This window comes from Crocuta crocuta, unplaced genomic scaffold (genome assembly GCF_008692635.1).
Source record: "Crocuta crocuta isolate KB4526 unplaced genomic scaffold, BGI_CrCroc_1.0 scaffold267, whole genome shotgun sequence".
Taxonomy (NCBI): Eukaryota; Metazoa; Chordata; class Mammalia; order Carnivora; family Hyaenidae; genus Crocuta; species Crocuta crocuta.
The window spans coordinates 210,254-235,864 of record NW_027531899.1 but is presented as its reverse complement, the minus strand read 5'-3'; the positions used below and the strand labels follow the sequence as shown (position 1 = coordinate 235,864).

The 25,611-nt window shown below is 54.9% G+C and overlaps 2 protein-coding genes across 3 annotated transcripts in view; both read left to right on the top strand.

Moving 5' to 3' along the window:
• Nucleotides 1–1,745: 1,745 nt before the first annotated feature.
• On the top strand, nt 1,746–13,864 carry CYP2S1 (cytochrome P450 family 2 subfamily S member 1). Its single transcript, XM_077773855.1, has 9 exons — nt 1,746–1,976; nt 3,111–3,276; nt 5,113–5,262; nt 5,660–5,820; nt 5,944–6,123; nt 8,766–8,907; nt 10,118–10,305; nt 12,366–12,507; nt 12,611–13,864. The coding sequence occupies exons 1-9, from the start codon at nt 1,806–1,808 to the stop codon at nt 12,790–12,792; spliced, it is 1,482 nt and encodes a 493-aa protein (XP_077629981.1). The 5' UTR covers nt 1,746–1,805; the 3' UTR covers nt 12,793–13,864.
• Nucleotides 13,865–22,731: 8,867 nt separating this feature from the next.
• Nucleotides 22,732–25,611, top strand: part of AXL (AXL receptor tyrosine kinase) — a 27,041-nt gene continuing 24,161 nt past the window's right edge. For both annotated transcript variants that reach the window (XM_077773862.1, XM_077773861.1), the window contains exon 1: nt 22,732–22,858. In XM_077773862.1, coding sequence (XP_077629988.1) covers nt 22,822–22,858 — 37 coding nt within the window. In that variant the 5' untranslated portion in view covers nt 22,732–22,821. The remainder of the gene's footprint in view (nt 22,859–25,611) is intronic.

Here is a 25,611-nt window from a genome sequence, read left to right as displayed (position 1 = left end):
ACCTTTTTTTGTGCCAAAGACGTCTCAAGAATTCTTTCTTGGCCATCAGCTCCGGTCCCTCATCACTCCAAAACCCGATCAGTAAAATGTTTTTGGTGGAAGCTAGGTGGTGAATACGCAAGTGTCTACTGTACGCTTGAAAGTTTTCATAATTAAATGTTCAATGACAGTGCAAAGCAAACTAATGTTGCTGAGGCTAGAAACCCTTCACTTGCTTCTGTTTGCAGGGCAAATACAATGCAGACAAGTTTTCTAGGACCCCGAGTACCTCCCTGCTGATCTCATCTCCCACATGCAACCTTTGATGCAACAAATATTTATTGAGCACCTCCTATACGCCAGGCACTGCTCTAGACACTGGGGATACAGCTTTGAACCAAACAGCATGGACTTGGCATTGTAACCCTCTTCCTCAAGGAGCTCATTCCCATGACCAACCCTTGAACAACCAAGGGGCGCCTGGGTGGCTCAGTTGGTTGAGTGTCTGACTTCAGCTCAGGTCCTGATCTCGCTGTTTGTGAGTTTGAGCCCCACATCGGGCTCTGTGCTGACAGCTCAGAGCCTGGAACCTGCTACAGATTCTGTGTCTTCCTCTTTCTCAGCCCCTCCCACATTTGTCCTCTGTCTCTCTCTCTCTTTCAAACATAAATAAAATATGGGGCGCCTGGGTGGCTTAGTCGGTTAAGCGTCCGACTTTTGCTTAGGTCATGATCTCGCTGTTCGTGGGTTCGAGCCCCGCGTCAGGCTCTGTGCTGACTGCCAGCTCAGAGCCTGGAGCCTGTTTCAATCTGTGACTCCCTCTCTCTCTGACCCTCCCCTGCTCACGCTGTCTCTCTCTCTCTCTCCTAGAAATAAATAAAAACATTTTAAACATGTTCTTTAAAAACATAAATAAAATATAAAAAATATTTTTAAAAACCTTGAACAACCTGAAATTATCTCAATTTTCGACTTCATTTGCATGGCAATATAAGCTCAGGGAGGGCAGGGCCCTTCTCTCTTACTCATAGCTCCATCTCTGGGTCTAGAACAATCTTGTTTATAGGTGGACCTCAATAACAATCAGTTGAAAGTATATTAGCTAACATTTATTTGGTACTTGTTATATATGCACCTGGACCTCTTTGAAATTGTTTACACATGAACCTATTTAATCCTTAAAACGATCCCCATTTTCCAAGAATTAACAGAGGCACATAGAAGCTAGGCTGTGAACTCAAGCACTCTGGCTTCAAATATGTTCCTAACGATTGTACGATGCTAAGTGAATGAATGATGGAGTCAGAAGGGCCGGGAATTCAAAGCCCAGCCGCTTGTTCAGCTGTGTGGCCGGGCGCCAGCCGATTTATCTCCCTGGACCTCAGACGCCTCGTTGTTAAAGGTCAAGTCCTCCTCCTAGTTCACCGTGAAGATGCTGGAGGAAATTGGCTCAAAGACGCGCGCACGCACAGGCGAACTCACACCCCGACAGCCGCGAGGAGGGAGGTAGAAGCTGGGGAGGGTGGCACGGGGTCACGTCTTCAGGCACAGGGTGTGGCCTCCGGGAGGCAGCCGAAGTCTCTGGCTTCCAGGTTCCTCCACCGTGCCCACGCCCTACCTGGGGCCCAAGGCGCTGTCCCCGCCCTCCAGAACCTGGGTGCCCTGGTAGATACTCGTTCCAGAGCGTGTCTCCACACCCGGCGGCCGCAGTGGTCTGAAGACAGAAATCTGGCGGCGGGGAGANGGGGAGCAGCCCGGCTCCCGCCCCCAGCTGGCCCAGCCGCCCGGAGTGTCTGGGAACCTGGAGAAGGAGCCGAGCCGCCGAGATGGAGGTGGCCGGCACCGGGGCGCTGCTGCTGGTGCTGCTGCTGTTCTGGGTGCTGACGCTGGCGCTGCCCCGGACCCCGGGCCACCTGCCCCCGGGGCCCACGCCGCTGCCGCTGCTGGGGAACCTGCTGCAGCTCCGGCCCGGGGCGCTGTACTTGGGGCTCCTGCGGGTGAGGGGCTGCGGCGGCGGCGTCCTGGCTCGGGCGGGGGTCCCAGGAGGGAGAGAAAGCGGGGTGCCAGGGAAGGGAGGCCCTTGGGTATCCTAGACGAAGCAGACGAATGGTGCAAGGGCGAAGGGGTTATGGGTGTTCTGGGGTGGGGCAGGGCTCCGGAGCTGAGAAGGGGTGGAAGGGAGCGCTGGGCGAGAGGACCCTGGGGTGCGAGGCCAGGGCTCGGAGGAGCAGAGACCTCTGTCCCCAAAATCCTAGAAGGGATGAGAGCAGGGGATCAGGATCCAGTGGCTGGGGTACTGGAGCAGAGGGGCCCACAGAATCCTGGGAAGGTGCTAGAAGCAGGGGATTAAAGCCAGAGGCGCGAGAGCCCTCTAGCAGCAGAGAAGCTGATGAGGGGATGCCAGGGGGTGGGGTGCCTGTCCCAGGGGCCGAGGTAGCTAGGGAGGGACAGAAGAAAAGGGGAGCAGCCACTGGCGGGAAGGGGAGGCCTGGCTTCAGAGTTCCAGGTGTATGTCTGCAGAGATTAGGGGTGTGGGAGTTCTGTGGGTGCGGGGCTCAGCTAGGAGGGACCTGGAAGCCCCAGGACAGCAGGGAAGGAGGGCAGGAAAGAAGGCTGATACAGTTCCAACCTTTTGTAGGAGAGAGGAAGAGGCCAGAGGTTCCCCATTCAAAAGGAGTCTGGGGGACTCCAGGACATGGGGAGGGGCTGGGGGTCTTGGGGAAAGGTTTGGCAGGTGTCCAGCAGTATCTGCTCCAAAATTTGAGGGATTAGCAGTGATTGGAAAGGGCGGCTGGTTTGGGGGTAGGGGAAGAGCTGAGCAATCGAGAGAGGCCAGTCTCTGCTGCCCATGTTTGCTGCCATATGTCTGAGTTGGGAAGCAGGGTGGTCCTGGGTCCGAACCTGGGGCTCTGTAGGAGGTAAGGGGTTGAGGACTCTTTAGGGAGGGGACCTGAGAGCCTGGTGCAGAAAGAGCACTGAGCCTCCCCAGGGGGCTATTTCCGCCTGGAGGGGAGGGGGTTCCTCTCAGGTGCCTCATCCAGTGATGGGGCCGTGATGGGGACATCTAGACTGAAAGAGGCAATAGCCTGTCCCTCAGCACCCGCCCCTTCTCCCTCCCTCCCTGCCCCCAGCTGAGTAAGAAATATGGACCAGTGTTCACCGTGTACCTGGGTCCCTGGCGGCGTGTGGTGGTCCTCGTTGGGCACAAGGCTGTCCAGGAGGCCCTGGAAGGTCAGGCTGAGGAGTTCAGTGGGCGCGGGATGCTGGCGACGCTGGACGGGACTTTCGACGGCCACGGTGAGTCATGAGCAGGGCTGGAGACCGCTGGCTGTGGCTCCTTCCCTCGGAGCCTGCCCCCGCTTAACTGGTCTGACTCGTGCGTGACTTAGTGTCCCTGGGCCTGTATTTCCTTATCCGTAACATGGAGTGATCGTAGCGTTTATTACAGAGGTCCCTGCTGAGGATTGAATGAGCCCTGGGCAAAATTGTAGTGATGTCCCAAGCCCCCAGGGCTGGGAGGGACCAAGAGAGCTTTCTAGGCACTGGGAACACTTAACCGTTGTAGAAACGATTCTCTGCTAAGCCTGGAAGTATGAGCCTGGTGTTGGGGGCTGTCGGGACACACCAGTGACCCGGACAGAGCTTGTTGGCCACTGGGAAGAAACACCCAGGCAGTGACAGGCCAGAGAGGTCAGGCCTAGAATGGGGGAGGCAGAGGGGCCAGGGACTGGTTAGGGGAAACCCTGGGACTGTCAGAACCAGAGGAGGCACCTGACCCAGCCTGTTTGGTGGGAGAGGTCCAGGGAGCCTTGAAAGACCGGCCTCCTGAGAAGGGTGTTGCAAGCAGACACCAGAATGTAAAAAAGCACAGAGGTGACAGAAGAAGCATCCGTTCATTCATTAAATTGACCCATCTCCAGCATGCCTGGCCCTGGAGTGGGTACTGGGGACACAGAGGTGTCCGTGACAGATGTGGCATCCTGTCTTACCGTAGGAGAGGTGGGCTTGCCATGAGACTGGAGGAAGGGAACAGAATTCTGGAACCTGCTTCAGCTCTGACAGCAGGACACAGGGGAACTGTACTGGCCTGGGTGTGGTGCGGGGAAGGGAGGGAGACTGAGAGGAATCAAGGAAGGCTTCTCGGAGGAGGAGACCATTCCAATGAGACCTGAAGGAGGAAGCGAGTTAGTTCAGTGGGGACGGAGAGTGAGTGATCCAGGCAGAGGAAAGGGGGGGGGGGGGGGCGCAGCCTGGAGGAAGGGACCCTGATACCACGGAAGGCCAATTCAGTTGCAGCAGGGTGAGTAAGAAAGCTGGAGGAGTGGGTCGTGAGGGGCCTGAGTCGCACCAGAGTGCTTGGCTTTGGGTTTTTCTGGGAGCCGTAGATGGAAGCAGGGACAGAGTATGGTCAGAGCTAGAAAGATCCTTGGGTTGCTGTGTGGGAGCCCAGGGAGGGGACTCTGCTGGGCTGGGGTGGAGGCCGTGGGAAAGGGAGGGGGTGGCTGGGAGAGGCTTCTAGGGCTCCGGAGGGGAATGGTGGGCTGAGATGGGAAGGAAGGGAGTTGCGGAGGCCAGTTTGGGGCACCCAGGACGCCACCAGGGGCCAGCACTGCACAGGTGAGATGCTGAGCTCAGAGAAGGCAAGGTTGTGTCCAATGCAGACCCTTAGTTGGAGGAGGAAAGCAGCTCCTCCTTCCCGGTTCAGTTTCCAGCTTCCAAATGACGTGGGGGCAGGGGACCCCATGGTACCCTGTAAATGTCAGGAAGGAAGGAGGTAGAGGAAGGAGAGATCAAAGGACTCCGGGGGCGGGGGGAGGGGCGCGGTGATGTGTAAAGAGGAAGCAAAAGATGGACGGAAGGAAGCAGTCCTTGCCCATCCTGGCTCATCACAGAACACGAGGAGCCTGGATAAGCCCCGTTATCAGCATCTCAGGAGAATGTCACCCTCTGACCCAAGGTTAGGCACGTACTGAGTACTTCCGGAGTCCTCTGCCAGTCCCCTGGGCTAGGCTGATAGTGGACCCGGGACAGGGGACTGCAGAGTCCCCCTGGGCATGTCACTGGGAGGAAGGGAGCAGTCCTGGGAGATGGGGTGACGGGTCAGTCCCTCCTTGAGTCCCGCCTTCGGTGCAGGGGTTTTCTTCTCCAATGGGGAGCGATGGAGACAGCTGAAAAGATTCACCATGCTGGCGCTGCGGGACCTGGGCATGGGCAAGCCGGAAGGCGAGGAGCTGATCCAGGCCGAGGCCCGGTGTCTGGTGGAGGCATTCCAGGGGACAGAAGGTCAGCAGGGTGGGGTGAGCCTGGGGTCCCCGGCGGCGTGCCCGAGTGTGGGGCACCTTCCGTCTCTGTCTTCCTGTCTCCCCAGGGATCTCAGCGCCCCTCACTGCCACTCACTCTTGGTGCTGCTTTTCTTTCTCGACGTTTCCGTTTTTCTCTCCTGTAAGTCTGTCTGCCTTTCTCTGCCTCTCTCCCTACCCATCTTTTGCAGTCTTTCCCGGTCTCTCTTTCCCTGTCTATTTCTCTGTCTCTCCCTGTCTCCCTCTGTCTGTCTCTTTCCCCTTCTGTTCCTCCATCAGTCTTCCTTCCCCTGTCTGTCTCTCTTGATGCCTGGCTCCTTCTGGTTCAGTCTGGCCCCCTGTCCATCACAGCCCGTCTCCCTGCCTGCCTCCCCCCTCAGGACGGCCGTTTGACCCCTCCCTGCTGCTGGCCCAAGCCACCTCCAACATCATCTGCTCCCTCACCTTCGGCCTCCGCTTCCCCTATGAGGACGAGGAGTTCCAGACCGTGGTCAGGGCAGCTGGTGGTGCCATGCTGGGGGTCAGCTCCCCGTGGGGCCAGGTAAGTGGGTGGGACTCCTCTCCAGCCACCTTTCCCCAAGAACACCCCTCTACGCTGGTGCAGGGCCAGGCCCCATGGGAATAGCTGCCCTTCTCTCCCCCATTTCCCCCACCACCACCGCAGACCTACGAGATGTTCTCCCGGCTCCTGCAGCACCTGCCGGGCCCCCCCACACAGCTCCTCGGTCAGTTGAACATCCTGGCCACCTTCGCCATCCAGCAGGTGCAGCAGCACAAAAGGAACCTGGACACCTCAGGGCCCGCAGGCGACGTTGTGGATGCCTTCCTGCTGAAGATGGCAAAGGTCAGAGAGAGTCAGGGTCGGGCGGGGGTGGGGGGCGCTCCTGAATGGGGCTGGTGGCCAGGCTGAGCTCCACCCTGGCATAGCTGGAATCGATCAGGCCTCCCTCTCTCTCTCCCTCTCCCTTTCTCCCTCTTGCTCTGAACTTAGCCCCCTGTGCAGGCCCCATGCTCAGTGACCTGCCACCTGCAATCCCCACGTCACTGTACCCCACCCCACGACATGTCCAGTATAATCATCTAATTATGAGACCTTGTGATATCAAATTACAGGAATAAAGTCCACTTCCTTCATTCATTAAGAACAATTTATTATTGGGGCGCCTGGGTGGCTTAGTTGGTTAGGCGTCTGACTTTCGCTTGGGTCATGATCTCACGGTTCGTGGGTTCGGGCCCCGCGTCGGGCTCTGTGCTGACTGCCAGCTCAGAGCCTGGAGCCTGTTTCAGTCTGTGACTCCCTCTCTCTCTGACCCTCCCCTGCTCACGCTGTCTCTCTCTCTGTCTCCTAGAAATAAATAAACATTAAAAAAAAAAAAGAACAATTTATTATTATAAGGAGATTGCAGTGAAGGCTAAGCCTATGGAAATAACTACTTTTGAATTGTCCAGACTCTGGAATTATGGAAGACTTTCCGGGCCACATCCTTGAAATAAATGCGGCCACCCTGTTCGTGAAGAGAGAGAACATTTTTCTTGACCTCGTAGCCCCATTTCCTTCTACTTTCATTTTCTAAATTAAACAAAATTTTTGGAATCGTGGTAAAGCACCCATAACATGAAATTCACCACCTTAACCATCTTTTGGTAAAGACTTTATTTTGTGGGGGACACCTGGGTGGCTCAGTCAGTTAAACGTCTGACTCTTGATTTCGGCTCAGGTCATGATCTCCCCGTCGTGAGATCACTCACATCGGGCCCTGAGATGATAGCATGGAGCTTGTTTGGGATTCTCTCTCTCTCCCTCTGCCCCACTCGCTCACTCTCTTAAAACAAACAGACATAAAGAAAGATTTTATTTTTCAGTAATCTCTCTGTCTACTGTGGGGCTCTAACTTAGCAACCTCTCCACCTTATAACCTCTCAATCAAGAATCACATGGGCCATGGGGCGCCTGGGTGGCTTAGTCAGTCGGTTAAGCGTCCGACTTTCGCTTAGGTCATGATCTGACGGTTCGTGGGTTCGAGCCCCGCGTCGGGCTCTGTGCTGACTGCCAGCTCAGAGCCTGGAGCCTGTTTCGGTCTGTGACTCCCTCTCTCTCCGACCCTCCCCTCTCTCTCTTTCCTAAAAATAAAAAAAACATTAAAAAAAAAAAAAGAATCACATGGGCCACCCACTGAGCCAGCCAGGCTCCCCCTACCTTGCCCATTTTTAGGTGTCAAGTTCAGTAGTGTTAATTATACCCACATTGTTGTGTAGACGATCTCCAGAACTTTCTTCATCATATCAAACAGAAACCGTCTGCGTGGTAAAGGACTCCCCACCCCCTCCCAGCCCCTGACAACCACCTTTCAACGTTCTGTCTCTGTGAGTTTGCCTACTCCAGGGACCTCGTATACATAGAATCCTCCAGTATTTGTCCTTTCGTGACTGGTTTATTTCACTTCCCGTGATGTTCTCAAGGTTAATCCATGTCGTAGCCTGTGACAGTATTTCCTTCCTTTTTAAGGCTGAGTCCTTACTCCACCGCGTGGATAGACCACAGTGGGCTTATCCATTCATCCATCAGTGGACACTTTTGTGAATAACGTTGCTATGAACAAATATCTCTTCAAGGTCTTGCTTTCCATTTGTTGGCTTCCCTGCCCAGAAATGGAATTGCTAGGTCATACAGTAATTCTATTTTTTTAAATTTTTTTTAATGTTTTTTATTTATTTCTAGGAGAGAGAGAGAGAGAGAGAGACAGCATGAGCAGGGGAGGGTCAGAGAGAGAGGGAGTCACAGACTGAAACAGGCTCCAGGCTCTGAGCTGGCAGTCAGCACAGGGCCCGACGCGGGGCTCGAACCCACGAACCGCGAGATCATGACCTAAGCGAAAGTCGGACGCTTAACCGACTAAGCCACCCAGGCGCCCCCCAGTAATTCTATTTTAATTAAGAATTTTTTCTAATGTTTATTTATTTGGGGGGTGGAGCACAAGAGGGGGAAGGGTAGAGAGAGAGAGGGAGAGACAGAACTGAAGCGGACTCCAGGCTCCGAGCTGTCAGCACAGAGTCTGACTCGGAGCTCGGACTTACGAGCCTTGAGATCATGACCTCAGCCGAAGTTGGACGCCCAATCAACTGAGCCACCCAGGCGACCCTTCTAGTTTAATTGTTTAAGGAACCTCATACCATTCGCCACAGCAGCTGTACCCGCCGCCATTCCCACTGAGGGTGAAAGCATTCCAGTCTCTCCACATCCCTGCCACGCGCCGTTTTCTGTTTGTTTGTTTTTTAGAGTGGCCATGCTCTTTCATTTTCAAAAACATTTCAACCAAAGAGAACCCATATCAAGAGTCCACTTCCCAACTTGCCCAAACATTTATACAACCCCCCACCCCCCACCCGACAAAGCTTTTGCTGTGTTGCAGCCCCAGGCATGGCTGCGCTGGGCCTCTACTCCCCGCAGCCTGAGTTCTCCGAGCCCCTCTGCCTGGTTTCTTCCAGGAGGAGCAAAACCCGAACACAGAATGGACTGACAAGAACTTGCTGATGACAGTCATTTATCTGCTGTTCACCGGGACGGTCACGGTCAGCACCACGGTCCGCTACACCCTCTTGCTTCTGTTGAAATACCCTCAGGTCCAAGGTAGGAGCCCTTTGCGCCAGCGGGCCCAGGGAACGGAAGTGAGGGCTCAAGAGGAAGAATGTTCAGGAGAACACACGGCCGGCTGGAGGCCAGAATGAACCGGCATCGGGGTGTCTGACCAGCCTTGGTGGAGGGGGGCGGATGGAAGGGCTGCCGCAGGTTGCAGTGGGAAGCGTAATGAAGTGACAGATGAGTCAGGGGACCTCTCAGGGCCTTGTTCTCTTGGTGGTACTGTATTCCTGATCCTGAGCAATGGGGAGCCATGGAAGGATGCTGAGCGGGGGAGGGCAGGGTCCAATTAGCATTTTAGAAAGATCCTTCCGGGTGAAAGAAGATGCCAGGAGCCCAGGGAAGAGGATGGGATGGGGGCCTGGGCCAAGCTGCAGGGAGAGAAGAGGGGCTGGGTGGGCAGGTAGAGAATGACCCAGGAGGCCCAGGGGACTGCTGGACCATTGGGGGCACCCTGAGATGGGGACAGAAGGAATGAGGAGCTGTTTCAGGAGAGATGCTGAGGCCAATGTGGGACAAGTGTAAGGGACCTGGGACCACCTGGGGAGAGGCATCCAGGAGGCCCAAGACATCTGGGTCAGGACTTGAGATAAATAAACGGGATCCTTGATCTTGGTCGGAGTCCTGAGTTCAAGGAGCATGTTGGGCAAAGAGTTCACTTAAAAACGGGGAGGGAGGGGGCGCCTGGGTGGCTTAGTCGGTTAAACATCCAACTCTTGATCTCAGCTCAGGTCTTGACCTCAGGGTCTTGAGTTCGAGCCCCATGTTGGGTGTAAAATTACTTAAAACAAAAACTGAGGTCATTAGGGCACAGGCAGGAAGCAAAGGGTACCTGGCTGAGAGGCAGAGCTGGGGGTGTGAACTCCAGGAAAGCCCGGCATTCTGGGGTCAGGTGGCTGCATCAGATGGGGCTGGGGTGGGCTGACCTGGAAGATGGGGCTTAGGGTCTGGTGGTCTCAGCGGAATAGAGACTGCGGTGACTTTAGCAATCTGGGCCTCAGTTTTCTCATCTAGGAAATGGGGATGGATAATGGTACCCACCTCACAGGATTGCTGTGGGAATTGAGAGAGAGCAGAGACGCTGTGGTCAGCACACAGGTGGGGGCAACCACTGCCACTTTGAGAAGATGGGGCTTCCCAGAGTAGGCTCGCAGGGCCCCTCCCCACCTCTGACCTCCAGCCCTCCTCTTCCTGGGTGCAGAGCGTGTTCGGGAGGAGCTGACCCGGGAGCTGGGGGCCGGCCGGGCGCCAGGCCTGAGGGACCGAGCCCACCTCCCCTACACGGACGCGGTTTTGCACGAGGCGCAGCGGCTGCTGGCTCTGGTGCCCATGGGGGTGCCCCACGCCCTCACCAGGACCACCTGCTTCCGAGGGTACACCCTTCCCCAGGTGGGCCTGCGTCAGCCACACCCGGTGGCCCTCTCTGCCTCGGGCCTGAGTCTGTTGCTGTGTCTCTGACTTTTTCTGGTTCTTGGTCTCTCTCTGACCTCCCCTCTTTCTCCACGTCCCTCTCTCCTCCTCTCTCTCCCTCTTTGTTTCTTTCCGGGTGCATTTCTCTCGCCTTTGACTTTGTCTCTGGGCCTCAGTTTCCCTGTCTGTCCAACAGATATCCTAATTCTGCCTCCATCCAGGGTGGTTGGGACAATCACATGCCAGAGGTGACAGACAGGGGAGCAATTTGGGAACTCAGCCCTGTGCTAGCCTCCCACAATCAAAAGAGTCTCTCCCCTCCCTCCCTTCTTCCCCACGCCCCGCCACGCTCCTGCCCTCAGAGCAACTCAGAGCCACCACCACCAGGGGGCGATGTCTGCCCGGGAACCCCAGGTGCCGGCCCGCGGGCTGCTCCCTCCTCTGCGAATCAAACCCACAGCAGTTATGATCTGTTTTCTGTCTGGGACCTTGGGCAAATCACTTCACCCTCTGAACCCCCCTCCACCCCTCTTCTACAGTAGGAACAAAATAGTATTAATTTGAGATCTTAAGGGACCTGCAAGATAATGCTTGCAAAACACCAACTCAGCTCTTAGTACAGGGAGCAGGGGATTCCCCAGGGGTTCCCCGTTCGGGGGCCGCAGCACCCATTGCTAATGCAGTGACTGTCGCAACTCTTGATAATGGTTATGTAACAATAGGCATCAGTGATTGAGGACGTGCTGTCTCCAGGTGTTGTTCTAAACACTTCACAAATATACTACCTTACTTCGTCTTCAGCCTTCAGAGCAACCCTATAACTATTATTGTGCCCATTTCACAGATGAGGGAGCTGTGGCTGTTAAAGATGAGAAGACTAGCTGGGATCACCCAGCCCCCAATGATAGAGGAAGGATTTACACCCAGGGTCTATGCTTTAACCGCGCTTACCTGCTTCTCTTATTTTATTTTAAATGTGTTTTTTTTTAAATTTATTTCTAGGAGAGAGAGAGAGACAGCATGAGCAGGGGAGGGTCAGAAAGAGAGGGAGTCACAGACTCTGAAACAGGCTCCAGGCTCTGAGCTGGCAGTCAGCACAGAGCCCGGCGCAGGGCTCGAACCCACGAACCGCGAGATCATGACCCAAGCAAAAGTCGGACGCTTAACCGACTAAGCCACCCAGGCGCCCCCTGCTTCTCTTATTTTAATAGCCATAGCATGAGCCTGTCTGTGTTTTTGGAGCTCCCCTCTACTGCACAATGTTGGGAACACTGTAACTGATCTCAGGGGTGAAGTGGGAGCGGGCCTGGGCTGGGGAGCCCTCACAGACTGCCTTCACCTACCCAGCCTCGGTTTCACCTCTGGAAGAGCACTGTGGGAAGGAGCTGGAGTCCGACCAGGTGGCTTAGGACAGCCCCAGATGAATCACAACATATACCCTCAAATTTAAAAAACAAACTTTAAAAATAACAGACTCTGCTGTCACCAAATGCTACCTTGGGCGAGTTGCTTAAGTTCTGTGGGCCTCTGTTTTCCCACCTTGAAAGTGGGAGTCATGTCAGAAATGACTTCCTAGCCGAAAGATTTCATGGGTTCAAGTGTATGTTTGTGGATATGAGAGCAAGCGAGACACACATACCTATTACATAAGAGAGAATGTATCAAAACTGCTGAATGGGGGTGCTGGGGTGGCCCAGCCGGTTAAGCGTCCCACTTCAACTCAGGCCATGATCTCGCGGTCAGTGGGTTCGAGCCCCATGTCGGGCTCTGTGCTAACAGCTCAGAGCCTGGAGCCTGCTTCCGATTCTGTGTCTCCCTCTCTCTCTGTCCTTCCCACACTTGCACTCTGAGTCTCTCTCTCAAAAATAAGTAAACATTAAAAATAATTTTGTTAGATGCTTAATGAAGTACCTGACCTGTAACAAGCCCTTGAAACATGTTGACACCATTGTGTTTTGTGAACTGGCGTCTTGTGCTCTGCCCTCGCGCCTGGGTGTGGAGGGATAGTTGTAATTTTATTCTTATTCACCCCTGCCCAGGGCACCGAGGTCTTCCCGCTCCTCGGTTCTGTCCTGCATGATCCTGAGGTCTTCGAGAAGCCAGAGGAATTCAATCCGGACCGATTCCTAGATGCGGACGGACGGTTCCAGAAGCAGGAGGCATTCTTGCCCTTCTCCTTAGGTACTTGCCGGGCCTGTCCCCTGCTCCCCTGGCGGTCCTCCCCACGTCTGCACGTGAGGGGGTGAGGGGGCCTGGCCCAGCTCCGTCTCCCTGTCCCCTGCAGGGAAGCGCGTCTGCCTCGGAGAGGGCCTGGCTCGGGCAGAACTCTTCCTCCTCCTCACGGCCATCCTGCAGGCCTTCTCCCTGGGGAGCCCGTGCCCGCCGGGGGCCCCGAGCCTGCAGCCAGCCGTCAGCGGCCTTTTCAACATCCCCCCGGCCTTCGAGCTACAAGTCCGGCCCCACTGACCTCCACCCACCCTGGGGGGCTCGGCTGACGGAGGGAGCCGTGGGCGGTGGTGGCCTCCTCGTGGGGGTGGGCATGAACGTGTGTCTCCAGAGCCACAGGTCCACACCCCATGCAGCCACATCTACACACCAGGAGCTGTTTTCTAGAGTCGGCCGCACGCTCACTCAGCCCACGCAGCTGCTGAGACATGCAACCGCATGCTTTAGGCAGCCACGTAAAGGGCCACGAGGCATTCAGCCATGCAGATTCTCTGTGGTCCCAGATTTAGGTCGTCTGGAATCACGACCACGTGCCCAGGTAACACACCACGTCGTACACAACACAGCTCGCCTTGATGCACAGCCCACGTGTGGGAGCTTGGCTCCTATCTTCACAGGCCACAGAGACAGCCGCTGCGTTCAGGGCCCACGAGCCCTCTTCGCCCGCCCAACTTACCAGTGCTACCAGTTCTGGGAGCCTGGTGCAGAGGGGAACATGCCCCTTCCTGGGCCGTGTCCCCACACAGAGAGACCGGCCCTGTCTTCAGCCCCAGCATGCCCTCTCTCTTGCAGCCACGCTACAATCCAGCCATATGACCACTGCCGTCCGCGTGCCCCTGACCACTGAACCATACAGCCAGCCCACACATGACACCAGCCCATTTCCACGTATCTTGCCACGGAGACACACCATTCCTAGGGGTCACTGCTGTGGCATCCTCCAGGCCCTCGGCCCTCAAGGATTCCCCTTTCCAAGCACCTCGATCCTCGAATGCTCCCAAATATAAATATACCCTCAGTGTGCAATTGTGCACAGGGGCCTGGGACCCAAGTAAACTTGGACACACAGGACCCTCCGATCAGAGAAGCGCCCCCACCCTCTTGTTTATGTAACCATGTTAAAAGCCTCCCCTGCCCGTCCCCCCGCACTTACACTCTGACCCCCCTCCCCTCCCCACCTCCCAGTGGTGAAAGGGAGCCGGTGAAAGGGGCTGCCCAGTCGGGGCCAGATGCCAACTCCCAGTGTCAGGGAAGACGCCAGTTCTGACGTCCTTGTGACTTGACGGTCCCCGTTTTGCAATAAAAGTTGATGTCTGGCCCATGTCAGGGCCTGGTGTCCCTGTGACAGTGTCTGTCATTGTGAGTAAGGGGTGGGGCTGGGGGACCCGCCCCTCCCTCGAGGCTGGGCNGGCCTGGGGGGTGGGGGGTGGGGGGCCCAGCCAGGGAGAGCCTACAGGTGAAGATCCAGACCCGGGCCCTGGAACCTTCCCAGTCTGAAAGCTGCCGGAATTGGATTCCTGACCCAGTTCTGCCTCTTCCACGGGCTCTTTTTCTCATCCCTTCCCGTCGCAAGGAAGGGAAGTTTCACACACAAAAGTTGAGGGAATAGTGCAATGAACCCCTATGCCCATCACCCGGCCTCCTTGATAACCATCAACTTTCTGCTAGTTTTATTTCTTTTTTTTTTTTAAACCTTATTTATTGTTAGAGAGAAAGACAGAGAGAGACAGAGAGAAAGCATGCACGAGAAGGGTAGGGGCAGAGAGAGAGAGGGAGGGAGGGAATCCCAAACAGGCCCCACATTGTCAACGCAGAGTCCGCCCCATGCGGGGCTTGAACTCATGGACCCGTGAGATCATGACCTGAGCTGAAATCAAGAGTCAGACGCTTAATCCACGGAGCCACCCAGGTGCCCCTGGTTTTCTTTCTTCTATCACTCTGCTATGATTGTTTAAGATTTTTTAAAAATTTCTTTTTTAAGCCAAATCTATGTTTTTAGTTATTTATTTGGAGAGAAAACAGAGCACATGTGCGCTCTCTATCAAAAATAAACTTTTTTTTTATTTTTTTTTTAAAGGGGCACCTGGATGCCTCAGTCCATTAGGCATCCAATTCTTGGTTTCGGCTCAGGTCATGATCTCACAGTTCTGTGAGTCTGAGCTTCGCATCAGGCTCTGTGCTGGCGGCATATAGCCTGCTTGGGATTCTCTCTCCCTCTCTCTCTCTCTTTCTCTGTCCCTCCCCCACTCACACTGTCTCTATCTGTCTCAAAAATAAACTGTAAAATAAATTTTTTTATTGGACCCCAAAGTGAAAATGTAGAAGTAGTATGGTCTTCAGTTGTGTGTGTGTGTGTGTTAAAATACATATAATATTTATCATTTTAACCATTTATAAGTGTATAAGTCAGTGGCGTTAAATATATTCAGTGGTGTGACCATCTCCACTATACTCAAAAGTTTTTATTAGCCCCCAAGGACTCTTTACTATTAAGCAATAATTCCCCCCTTCCAGTTTTACTTTTTATTATTTTTTTAATGTTTTGGGGTTTTTTTGAGAGATAAAGACAGAGCACGAGTTGGGGAGGGGTAGAGAGAGAGGGAGACACAGAATCTGAAGCAGGCTTCAGGCTCCGAGCTGTCAGCACAGAGCCCAACCCAGGGCTCGAACTCACAAACAGCAAGATCATGACCTGAGCTGAAGTCGGACACTTTGCCGACTGAGCCACCCAGGCGCCCCTCAATTTTACTTTTTCAAAGTCCCAACAGGGGTGCCTAGGTGGCTCAGCCAGTTGAGGGTCCTACTTTTGTTTTCGACTCAGGTCATAGTCTCGTGTTTCTAGGGATCCAGCCCCAAGCTGGGCTCTGCACAGACAGTGTGGAGCCTGCTTGGGATTCTCTCTCTCCCTCTCTCTCAACATGAATAAAAAGAACTTAAAAAAAAAAAGTCTCAGCAACCACAACCGTTTCACCCCTTCTCACAATTACCAATTCTGCAGGCTCCATATTCACCCTTCCCTGATGGATTCCTAAGGGTCCTTTGCAGTTTGGTTTGTTCAGACAAGGATCCCATTTGAACCTCTCCAGTCTCTGAGATCTGTAGCCGTTCATCAACTTGTGTACAGCTGCTTGCTTTTTAAAGAAAAAGAGACTTAGGTCACTTGCTGTGTGCAAGTTTTCACATCCTGAATTTGTGGTGCCACCGAGATGTCATTCCGTTTCAGGAATTCCCTGTAAAATGGGAATTCGACCACATTTGGGCTCATTCTGACAAGGGCTCCCCATTAGAGGTGCTTGGTCCCTTCCTGGTACGTCATGTCGCAGTAACCCACGGCTGCACGTACTGCGACCAGGTCCCCATCTCTCCGCTAGGAAGTTTCCCATCAACCTTTCACTTACCGGTCTTAGAGGGATCTTTTTTTTTTTTTTAAGTTTATTTTTTAGAGAGATAGCAAGCATGTGGGGGGAGGGGCAGAGCGAGGAGACAGAATTCCAAGGGGCACAGAGATCAAACAAGGGGCGCCTGGGTGCCTCAGTCGGCTGACCCTCTGAGTTTGGCTCAGGTCATGATCTCACAGCTTGGGAGTTCAAGCCCCTCATAGGGCTGGCTGCTGTCAGCGCAGAGCCCACTTTAGATCTTCTGTCCCCTTCCCTGCTTGTGTTCTCTTTCTCTCTCAAAAATAAACATTCAAAAAAATTTTAAAAAATAAAAAAAGATCAAACCAGGTCTCTCCCTGCTCAAGTCTCCCCGAGCAGAGAACTCTTCTGTGCTGTCGGTGGGAATACAAATTGGGATCGCTATAATGATAAACGCTATGGAAGTTTCTCAAAAAATTAAAAATAGAAATACCATATGACCCTGCAATCCTACTTCTGGGTATATATCCAAAGCAAACAAAATCAGTATCTCCAAGATTTTTTTAAATGTTTATTTATTTCTGAAAGAGAGAGAGACAGAACGTGAGCAGGGGAGGGGCAGAGAGAGGGAGAAACAGAATCTGAAGCAGCTCCAGGCTATCAGCACAGAGCCTGACGCGGGGCTCGAACTCACAATCCGTGAGACCAAGACCTGAGCTAAAGTCGGACACTTAACTGACTGAGCCACCCAGGCGCCCCAGTATCTCCAAGATATATCTGCACTCCCGTGTTCATGGAAGCATTATTCACAGTACTCAAAACAGAAACAATCTTACTGACCATCAGCAGATGAACGGATAAAGAACATGTGAAAAGAGGGGCGCCCAGGTGGCTCAGTCGGTTAAGCATCTGACTTTGGCTCAGGTCATGATCTCACGGTTCGTGGGTTTGAGCCCTGTGTCAGGCTCTGCTGACAGCTAAGAGCCTGGAGCCTGCTTTGGATCCTGTGTCTCCCTCTCTTTCTGCCCTTCCCCCCACAAAAAAATAAACATAGAAAGTGAAAAAAAAAACCAATAATAATAAGGGACACCCGACTGGCTCAATCAGGAAAGCATGCAACTCTTGATCTTGGGGTTGTAAGTTTGAGCCCCGCGTTGGTGTTGAAATTACTTGAAAATATAAATCTTAAAAAAAAAAGTAGCTCTCATCACAAGATAAAAACTTTTGTATCTGTGATGACAGATGTTGATTAGACTTACTGAGGTATCATTTGTAAATAGACACAAATATTGAATCAGTGTGTTGTGCCCCTGAAAATGCTATCATATGCCCTCTTCACTGGGCCAAGGCCCTCCCTGACCTTATCATCCATTCCAGACACGCGGCTCTCCGCCTTGAAGTTCTTCACATGCTTGCCTCCAGGCCTTTGTCCTGGCTGTTCGCTCTGCCTCCAATGCCCTGTCTTGCAGGACTCACTTGCTAATTAACTTTAGATCTCTATCATATCCTCAGAGGGGCCTCCTCTGACCAGCCTGTGGTTTTTTTAAGTTTATTTTGAGAGAGAGAGCACGTGCACACAAGTGTGGGAGGGGCAGGAGAGGGAGAAAGAGAGAGAATTCCAAGCAGTCTTCACGCTGTCAGCGTAGAGCCCGAAGTGAGGCTCGAACCCACGAACCATGAGATCATGACCTGACTTGCATGCTCAACCGCCTGAACCACCCAGGCGCTCCCTGACCACCCTGTTTAAAATGGCACTCTTGGGGCACCTGGGTGGCTCGGTCAGTTAAGCACCCGACTTCGGCTCAGGTCATGATCTCACGGTTTGTGGGTTCAAGCCCCGCGTCAGACTCTGTGCTGACAGCCAGCTCAGAGCCTGGAGCTTGCTTCAGATTCTGTGTCTCCCTCTCTCTCTGACCCTCCCCTGCTCATGCTGTCTCTCTCTCTCTCTCTCAGAAATAAATAAGAAATTTTAAAAATAATAAATAAGTAAATAAAATAAAATGGCACTCTTGGGTGCCTGGGTGGCTCAGGTGGTTGAGCGTGCGACTCAGGTCATGATCTCATGGTTCGTGGGTTCGAGACTTGCGTTGTGCTCTGTGCTGACAGCTCAGAGCTTGGGGCTCGCTTTGGATTCTGAGTCTCCCTCTCTCTGGCCCTCCTCTGATCATGCTCTGTCTGTCTCAAAAATAAACACTATGGGGGGCCTGGGGGGCTCAGTTGGTTAAGCATCTGACTTTGGCTCAGCTCACGATCTTGTGCTTGGTGAATTTGAGCCCTGTCTCTGTGCTGACAGCTTGGAGCCTGCTTCAGATTCCCTCTCTGTCTGCCCACTGCCGCCCAGGTACACAGAACTGTAGGTGTGCAGGGTCCCCCTGCGTATTTTTTTTTAATGTTTACTTATTTTTGAGACAGAACATAAGCAGGGCAGGGGCAGAGGGAGAGGGAGACACACAATCCGAAGCAGGCTCCAGGCTCTGAGCTGTCAGCACAGAGCCCGATGTGGGGCTCAAACCCAGGAACCATGAGATCATGACCTGAGCCGAAGTTGGACACTTAACCAGCTAAGCCTCCCAGGCGCCCCTCTCCCAGTATATTTAAACAAGTGGGCAGACCTTTGCACAAAATTTGTACCCACCCCCCAAAACCCCCCACAAAGCCACAATAATTAATTGGCCCCCTAATGGCAGGCCTTTTATAGGGTGGTGGGGATGCAGTGGTGACCGAGATATACCCAGTCCCCATCCTTTCAAAGCCTGCAAAGCAGCAGGAGGAGACAGACATAAAACACATGATGTATACGCGCCAATAAATATATCATGGCGGCCCATGTGGTATTGCCAAAAAAAAGGACAGAAGTGTTGACAGTGGATGACAGAGGACCTGGCGTGGACTGGAAAGGGCCGGCAGAGCCATAATTGAGGGGGGACAGTCGACATGGGGCTGGTGGGTGTGCAGGTGGTGAGGACAAGCCCACAGAGCAGGGAGAGAAGCCTGGAGACAGGAACGGGAGGCTAGGTAGACAGGAAGGGACGTGCGGTCAGCAGTTTGCAATTTCATCTTGGAAGGTCCGGGGCAACGGAGGGCAGGGAGACAGGTTTATGAAGCTGGGTCCTCCACCCTGCGTGGGACTTGAGCACTTACCGCAGGGTTGGGGGGTGGTGTCTAAGAGGACCCTGAGGGTCTGGCTTGGGTGGCGGACGGATGCTGACACAGGAGACAGCTCAGGGAAGCCGCAGGTGAAAAGCCCTAAGTGCCAGGCTGAGGGGCTGAGTGGGGACTCACGGTTAAGCGGGAGAGGGAGAGGGTCAGAGCTGAGGTGCAGAAACAGCTCTTTGGCAGCGAGGAGGCAAGAAGGCCAGGAAGAGACCAGGGCACAGCCCTGTGGGGGAAGGTCGGGGCTGGACCATGGGGGTGGGGAGGAGCCTACCNGACACCAGGAAAAGGACAAGCAGCTGAACCAGCGCACAGGTGCCAGATCTTTCTGGAAGGACCAGGATGTACAAATCCCACCAGAGGGAGACAGCAAGGTGAGAGACCAGCAGATGAGACACAGAAACTCAAGGGCACCTTGTCAGCTGTGTCACCACGTGGGAAGAACTGCGTCCAGGCACTGACCTAACGTACCCTCCCTCTAGCCTACTAAATGGGTTCCATTCTTAGTCCCATTTTATAGATAGATAAACAGAGGCAGGGGGGGGGGCTGGGAGAGTCACTGGCACAGTTAAAGGTAGAGCTGGGATTCCAACCCGCATCTCCGGGCATCCCTGTGAGTGTCCACACACTGGTGTCCTGGTTCTGTGCTCACGTGGGTCTTTTGTGTGCCCGAGTCTACGCAGGGGATGTCCACTGCGCCGCGTCCTCCGGCCCGGTTTCTGAGTTTCTGCAGGAAGGGAGTTCCTGACCCGGCTTGTCTGAGTGGGTCCGTGGGCCAGTAGCGTGCCGCTGCTTGTCCCCTGCTGTCCCAGCCTCTGCGTGTGGATGACATCTGAGCGAGTGTGTCCTCGTCAGAGGCGGCAAGTGTGAGGGGGAGTGTCTGGCTGGGGCTGGGCAGGGGGGTGGTGGGTGGAGGCAGGGCAGGGGGGAGTGGCAGAGGCTGAGAGGGGAGTGGAGTTCTGGAGGAATGTTTACCAGACACTGAGAGAGTCCAGAGGGACATCGCCCAGAGCCAGGAGAGCGAGCTCAGCCTCTCCGCCTCGCTGGCCCGGGATTAGGGGTCCGTCCATCAGGGCCCCTTCCCCCTCCTCAGCCTCCCCCTGGGGCCCCTTTAAGACAAGGCTGGTCCGCTCCTCCTCGAGTTAACCCCTCCAAGCCCAGGTGGCCCCCGGGCTCCGTCCTGTGGGCGGAGGCAGNGAAGTCTGGGAGGGAGAGTAGGAGGCAGGGGAGCGGGGAAGGCAGGCGGTGGCTGAGCAGAGCCGGCCAGGGGCCCGCCGTGGCAGGCAGGCATTGCCAAATCCAGGGAGCCCGGAGCTGGGGGGAGGGCTGGGGACAGCCCGGCCCTGCCCCCTCCCCCACGGGGTGGCCCAAAACTTCTGAGGAAAGTTTGGCATCGTTCGCGTGGTGCCCCGAGGATGGGCAGGGTCCTGCTGGCCTGGTGCTGGGCGCTGTGCTGCTGNGGGGGTCTGGGCTGGCTGGAGCAGTGTCTTTGGGAGAACAGAGAGGGAGACAGGGAGACACAGAGACTCATGGAGAAAGGCAGGGGGGAGAGAAAAGGGCTCAGAGAGGAACAGGATAAGAAAGAGAAACTGGGAGGGTCAGAGACGGAAAGAGATGGACACAGAAGGAGACAGACAGACGGAAACCAGGGACAGGAGTGGAGCCGGACTTAACTTGGGGGCCTTGGGGAAGAGGGCGTCAGCAGGGGGCTGCCCGGGAAGAAATCTTCCAGAAAGGAGTACTAAGTCAAGCAGTGGGATGAGGAGGGCTCCGGGGCTCTGGGGGGGCGGGGGGAAGCCCTCGTCACTGTCATCCCCCTCTCCCTGCTTGTCCTTACCCCGTCACTGTCCACTCCATCTCTAGGGCAGGGGTCTCTGGCTCTGGCTCCAGCTCCACCATCTCGGTCCTGGGCTCTGTCTTTATCTCTCCCTATTTTCAAAGTGTCTCTATAATGTCTCTCTCTCTGTTTCTGTCTGTCTGTTTCCCTCTGTGTCTCTCCCCCATCTTTCCTCATCTCTTCCTTTCTGTTGTCTCTCCAGTCTCCGTACCCTGCTGTCTCTGACTCCTCATGCCTGACTTTGCCTGGTTTCTCTGTCTCTCCTTCCCTGTTTCTCTCGCTCTCCTCTCCCTCCTCACCTCTTTTTCTTCCCCACCATCCACCAACCCAATCCTTCCCTCCCTAGGGACCCTAAGGGAGGGCAGCGGGGGCAGGGGCTGGCCCTGTCTAGCAGTCTAGGGCGTGGGAGGCTCCCAGGTCCCCGGCCTACTTCCCAGCAGACGAGGATGGGGGCCCCTGTAGGAAGGTTGGAGGCCGGACCCCAGTCTCCTGGGAAGGCTCCCATCCTCCCCCAAAGCCTCCACCCTCCACCCTCCACCCCCCTGCTGAGGTCACTTTACAACTATGTGGGCCTAAGGGCCTGGCAAGCTGGGAGGAAAGTAGGGGTTCCGTCTCCCTGCAGGCGCCCAGGCTGAGGCAGACCCCTTCGTGGAGGGTCCCAGGAACATCACCGGTGCCCGGGGCCTCGTGGGGACCCTTCGGTGTGAGCTCAAAGTTCAGGGGGAGCCCCCCGAAGTGACCTGGCTTCGGGACGGACAGGTGCTGGAGCTGGCAGACAACACCCAGACACAGGTGCCCCTGGGCGAAGACTGGGCAGATGACTGGAAAGTGGTCAGCCAACTCAGGTGCCCGACGTGTCCCCCCCCACCGCGCACCCCGCCTCCCACAAGACCAACCGCCTGCCTCCCGATCCCTGTCCCCCTCCACCAGCCTGCCCCAGGCTCTCCCTCGCACGGTGGGTGAGAAGCTAGGGGCAGGAACCCACCTGAGCTGCACCCCCAGTGTGGCCACTCGCTAGCTATGTGGCTTTGAGCATGTGATGTAACCTTGGGTTTCACTTTCCTCTTCTGTAAAATGAGTTAATAATAGTACCCACTTCTTAGCCCTGAGGAGTTTCCAGTCCAGACCCCCTCTTCTCAATCTCTTTCGATTCTGGTGACCCCCTCCTAGTGTCCAGCTCTGACCCGGGACCTTTCTGTGTCTCCTCTTGCCCTGCTAGAATCTCGTCCCTGCAGCTCTCAGACACGGGGTGGTACCAGTGTGCCGTGATCCTCGGAGGAAAGACCTTGCTGTCCCAGCCTGGCTACGTTGGGCTGGAGGGTGAGCTCAGAGGTCATGGGAGGGTAGGAAACCTGAGTGATCAGAGGGTGCTGGGGAATTCAGGGTGTTCCCGGGGCACACGCAGCCTAGGAATGTCAGAGATTATTAGGGGTCAGGAAGCTGGGAAGTCTCTAAGTTGCGGGGGGCGGGCCTGGGTGAGATTATACGTCTTGGGGTAGAAGACATCTTGGTTGTGGCATGTCCTGGGGTCGGACATGGTTGGGGTAGGACACTCTGGGAATCATCTAAGGGACCAGAGGTGCAACTGAACCCTCTCCTCCACCCCAGGGGGCCTCGCTTTCCTCGTTGGTAAAATGGGAAGAGAAGCCAGACATTTTGGAAAAGAGACAGAAGGGACTCAGGTGTCCTGGGGGTCAGACACTGGTGGGGGAGTCACATTCCTAGTGGTGAGTTAGACACCTGGGGGGCTCAGAGGGACCTCAGCATCCACCACCACCCCCAGGCCTGCCTTACTTCCTGGAGGAGCCTGAGGACAGGACCGTGGCTGCCAATACCCACTTCAACCTGAGCTGCTGGGCCCAGGGGCCCCCAGAGCCTGTTGACCTACTCTGGCTCCAGGATGCTGTCCCCCTGACTCCAGCCATGGGCCGCGGCCCCCAGAACACACTGCGCGTTCCAGGTAAATGTGGGGACGTGGCCAGCTCAGCACAGAGGGCCAGGCAGGACGGAAGTGGGGAGCCAGGGAGCTCTTCATGCCTCTTCATGTGTGTCTGCCTGTCCCTCTGTCCTTCACTGTCTGGCTCTGTCTCTCTCTCTCACTCTCTGCCTCTGCATCTCTGTCCTTCTATATCCCCATGTTTCTCTCTGTGTGCTCTCTCTGTCCCTTTCGGTCTCTGCCCCTTTCTGTCTCTGCCCCTTTCTGTCTCTCTGCCCTCCAGCTCTGTTTCTCTGTCTTTTTCTGCTTCTCCGTGTGTGTGTGTCTGTCTCCCTGTCCTTCTGTCTCCAGTCACCCCAGCCTGTCTGAATAGAATTCTTTGTCCTGGGTTTCCTCTGAGCTGTTCCGTGGCCCAAATGTGTGTGGGGGCCCGATGCCCCTTTGTCAGCGCTTGACCACAAGCAGGGCAGCGGAATCGACCATGCCCTCCTCTCCTCTGCCTCCCTCACCCTGCTCACCTCAGTAGCTGAAGAACTTCACGGGGGTGGGGGTGGGGGGGGGACAGGGCCAAAAGCAGAGAGAGGAGGAGAAAGTGGAAGATAGAGAAGAACAGTTACAGAGAGAGAAAGGGAACAAGAGACACAGGAAGGGACAGACCACAGAGGTAACCCAAGATAGAGAGACTGGACAGGGAGGTCTGAGCGACAGTAGAAACTCTCCCAGCCTCAGATGGTGGTGGTTCTGGACCACAGGGATGGGGCAGGACCTAGCTTGGGATCACAGAGTGGTCAGAGGCAGAGCTAGGGCCCCTGGACACAGAGATTTCCCCCTCACTAAGGAAGGAGAGAGAGAGGAACACAGAGGGGTGAGGATCAGTCAGAGGGAGGCGGCTGGACCCTGGAGGGCATCAGCTTCCGGCACCCCCCACCTGGTGCCTGCATCCTCTGGGTTGGGGGAGAGGAGACTCTGGAGGGTCTTCGGAGGTAGAGGGAGGTGTCCACATTCTCGACATTCCGGGGGCCCTGAGTGTACAAGGAAGAGGTGGTGAGCATGCCAGCCCCTAGAAGGGTGACTCAGGCCCATGGCTCTGGGGCCTGAGTCAGCCTAGCAGGACCCCGGAGATGGGGAGGGAGGGAGATAGGTCCCCCACTCCATCCCAGGAAGGAGAAGTGGGTACCCCGCCCCCCCGCAGGCTTGAGAGGATCTGTGTGTGTATCCGTGTGTGTATCGCTGTGTGGTAGAGCTGTAGGGGAGGGTGTCTGGGTGTGCGTCTCAGTGTGTGTGTGAGGTCTGGGTGTGTGTGTGTGTCCACGTCCCTCTGGATCTGTGCCTCCGTGCATCTATCAGCATCAGCCTCTTTGTATGAGGGTGTGCTTTAGGGAGGGCCAGCTTTTTTTAAAATACTTTATTTATTTATTTTTGAGGGGGAAGGGGCCGGGGGTGTACAGAGGATCTGAAGCCGGCTCTCAGGAACTGTGAGATCATGACCTGAGCCGAAGTCGGACTCTTAACCAACTGAGCCACCCAGGCGCCCCAAGGAGGGCCAGCTTCTATGGATGTTTTAGAGTGTGAGTGTGTGTGTGTGTGTGTGTGTGTGCACGCACATGCACGTCACTAGGCACGCTTCTCTCAGCTGGGGTGTCTGCCTCACTGTATGTTTGGGTCTTCCTAAGTAGGTCTTTGTAAGTCTCTCAGGAGCTGTCAATGTGTGTGTGTGTGTGTGTGTGTGTGTGTGTGTAAGTGTACGAGTGTCAGCCTGGTGTCTGTGTTTGTGTGTTCACGGCTGTGACTCACTGAGTGCAGGTGGAGTGTGTATGTGAGTGCAAGGAGAGATGGCAGAGCCAGAGGAGGCAGTGTGTTTTGTCGCTAGTTTGCATACTTACCTGTAGAGATGTGACTGCATCACCACCAGGTGTGCGTCTATGGGTGTAAGTGTGCCTTGGTGTGGGCATCTGTTTCCTCGTGGACTCAGGATGTATCAGGGGACAACTTGGGTGTCTCTTCGCTGTTTCCATGGACCGTGGCTGTCCATGTCCACAGGATGTCTCTGGTTTCCCTGTATATGTCACAAGGTGAGTGTGTTGGCATGGCTTGTCACATGGACTCCTACAGTTGTGTGTGTGTGCACACGCGTACACGTGTGAGAGGGAGAGAAACATTCGCAGTAGGCAGCAACAACACCCTTCTACTTCTGTCCTATCTCTCCGCGTGTCAGCTTCAGCCCTGCTTTTCTCCGGGTAGATTAACTTGGGGTATATGTGTGTCTGAGCCACCTACGTGCACGTGTCAGCTCGTGCGTCTGCGTCAGTCCCGTGTGTCTATGAAAGCATGTGTTTTTGTATAGTCTGTGTCTCGCTAAGTGTGTCTGAAGCAACCTGAGTGTCCAGCTGGGTTTGAAGGATTGGCTGTGTTTGTTTGCAAGCCAGTCAACACGAACCTTACTCATGTCCTAGTGTCTATCTGTCCACCACTTCGATTTAAGTTTGTTGCTTGGTGTGTGTATTTCAAGTCAGTTTCAGCCTGGCTGCATGTTGTGTTGTGTTGCTAGGTGTTAGTAGGGTCGGCATTCACGTCTGTGGATGTATGGGTGTCTCTTTACGTATGTGCGTCAGTGTCAACCCCTGCGTGTATACACGAAATCACTGAGTGTGTATTTGTGTCACGGCGTGTTTGCGACAGCATCAGCCCTCTGTGTAGTTTAGCGGGTGCCGGGTTTTCTGTTTTTGTGCCAGTAACGGCGGCCCCTGTGCGTTAAGTATGATTCATTGTGTCTGCTG

Excerpts from the sequence above, each read along its gene's own strand:
- CYP2S1 (XM_077773855.1), top strand. The coding sequence starts at position 1,806 with ATGGAGGTGGCCGGCACCGGGGCGCTGCTGCTGGTGCTGCTGCTGTTC. Across the intron at positions 5,821-5,943 it reads TCAGCTCCCCGTGGGGCCAG|ACCTACGAGATGTTCTCCCG; the intron begins GTAAGTGGGTGG and ends CCACCACCGCAG. Across the intron at positions 8,908-10,117 it reads GAAATACCCTCAGGTCCAAG|AGCGTGTTCGGGAGGAGCTG; the intron begins GTAGGAGCCCTT and ends TCCTGGGTGCAG.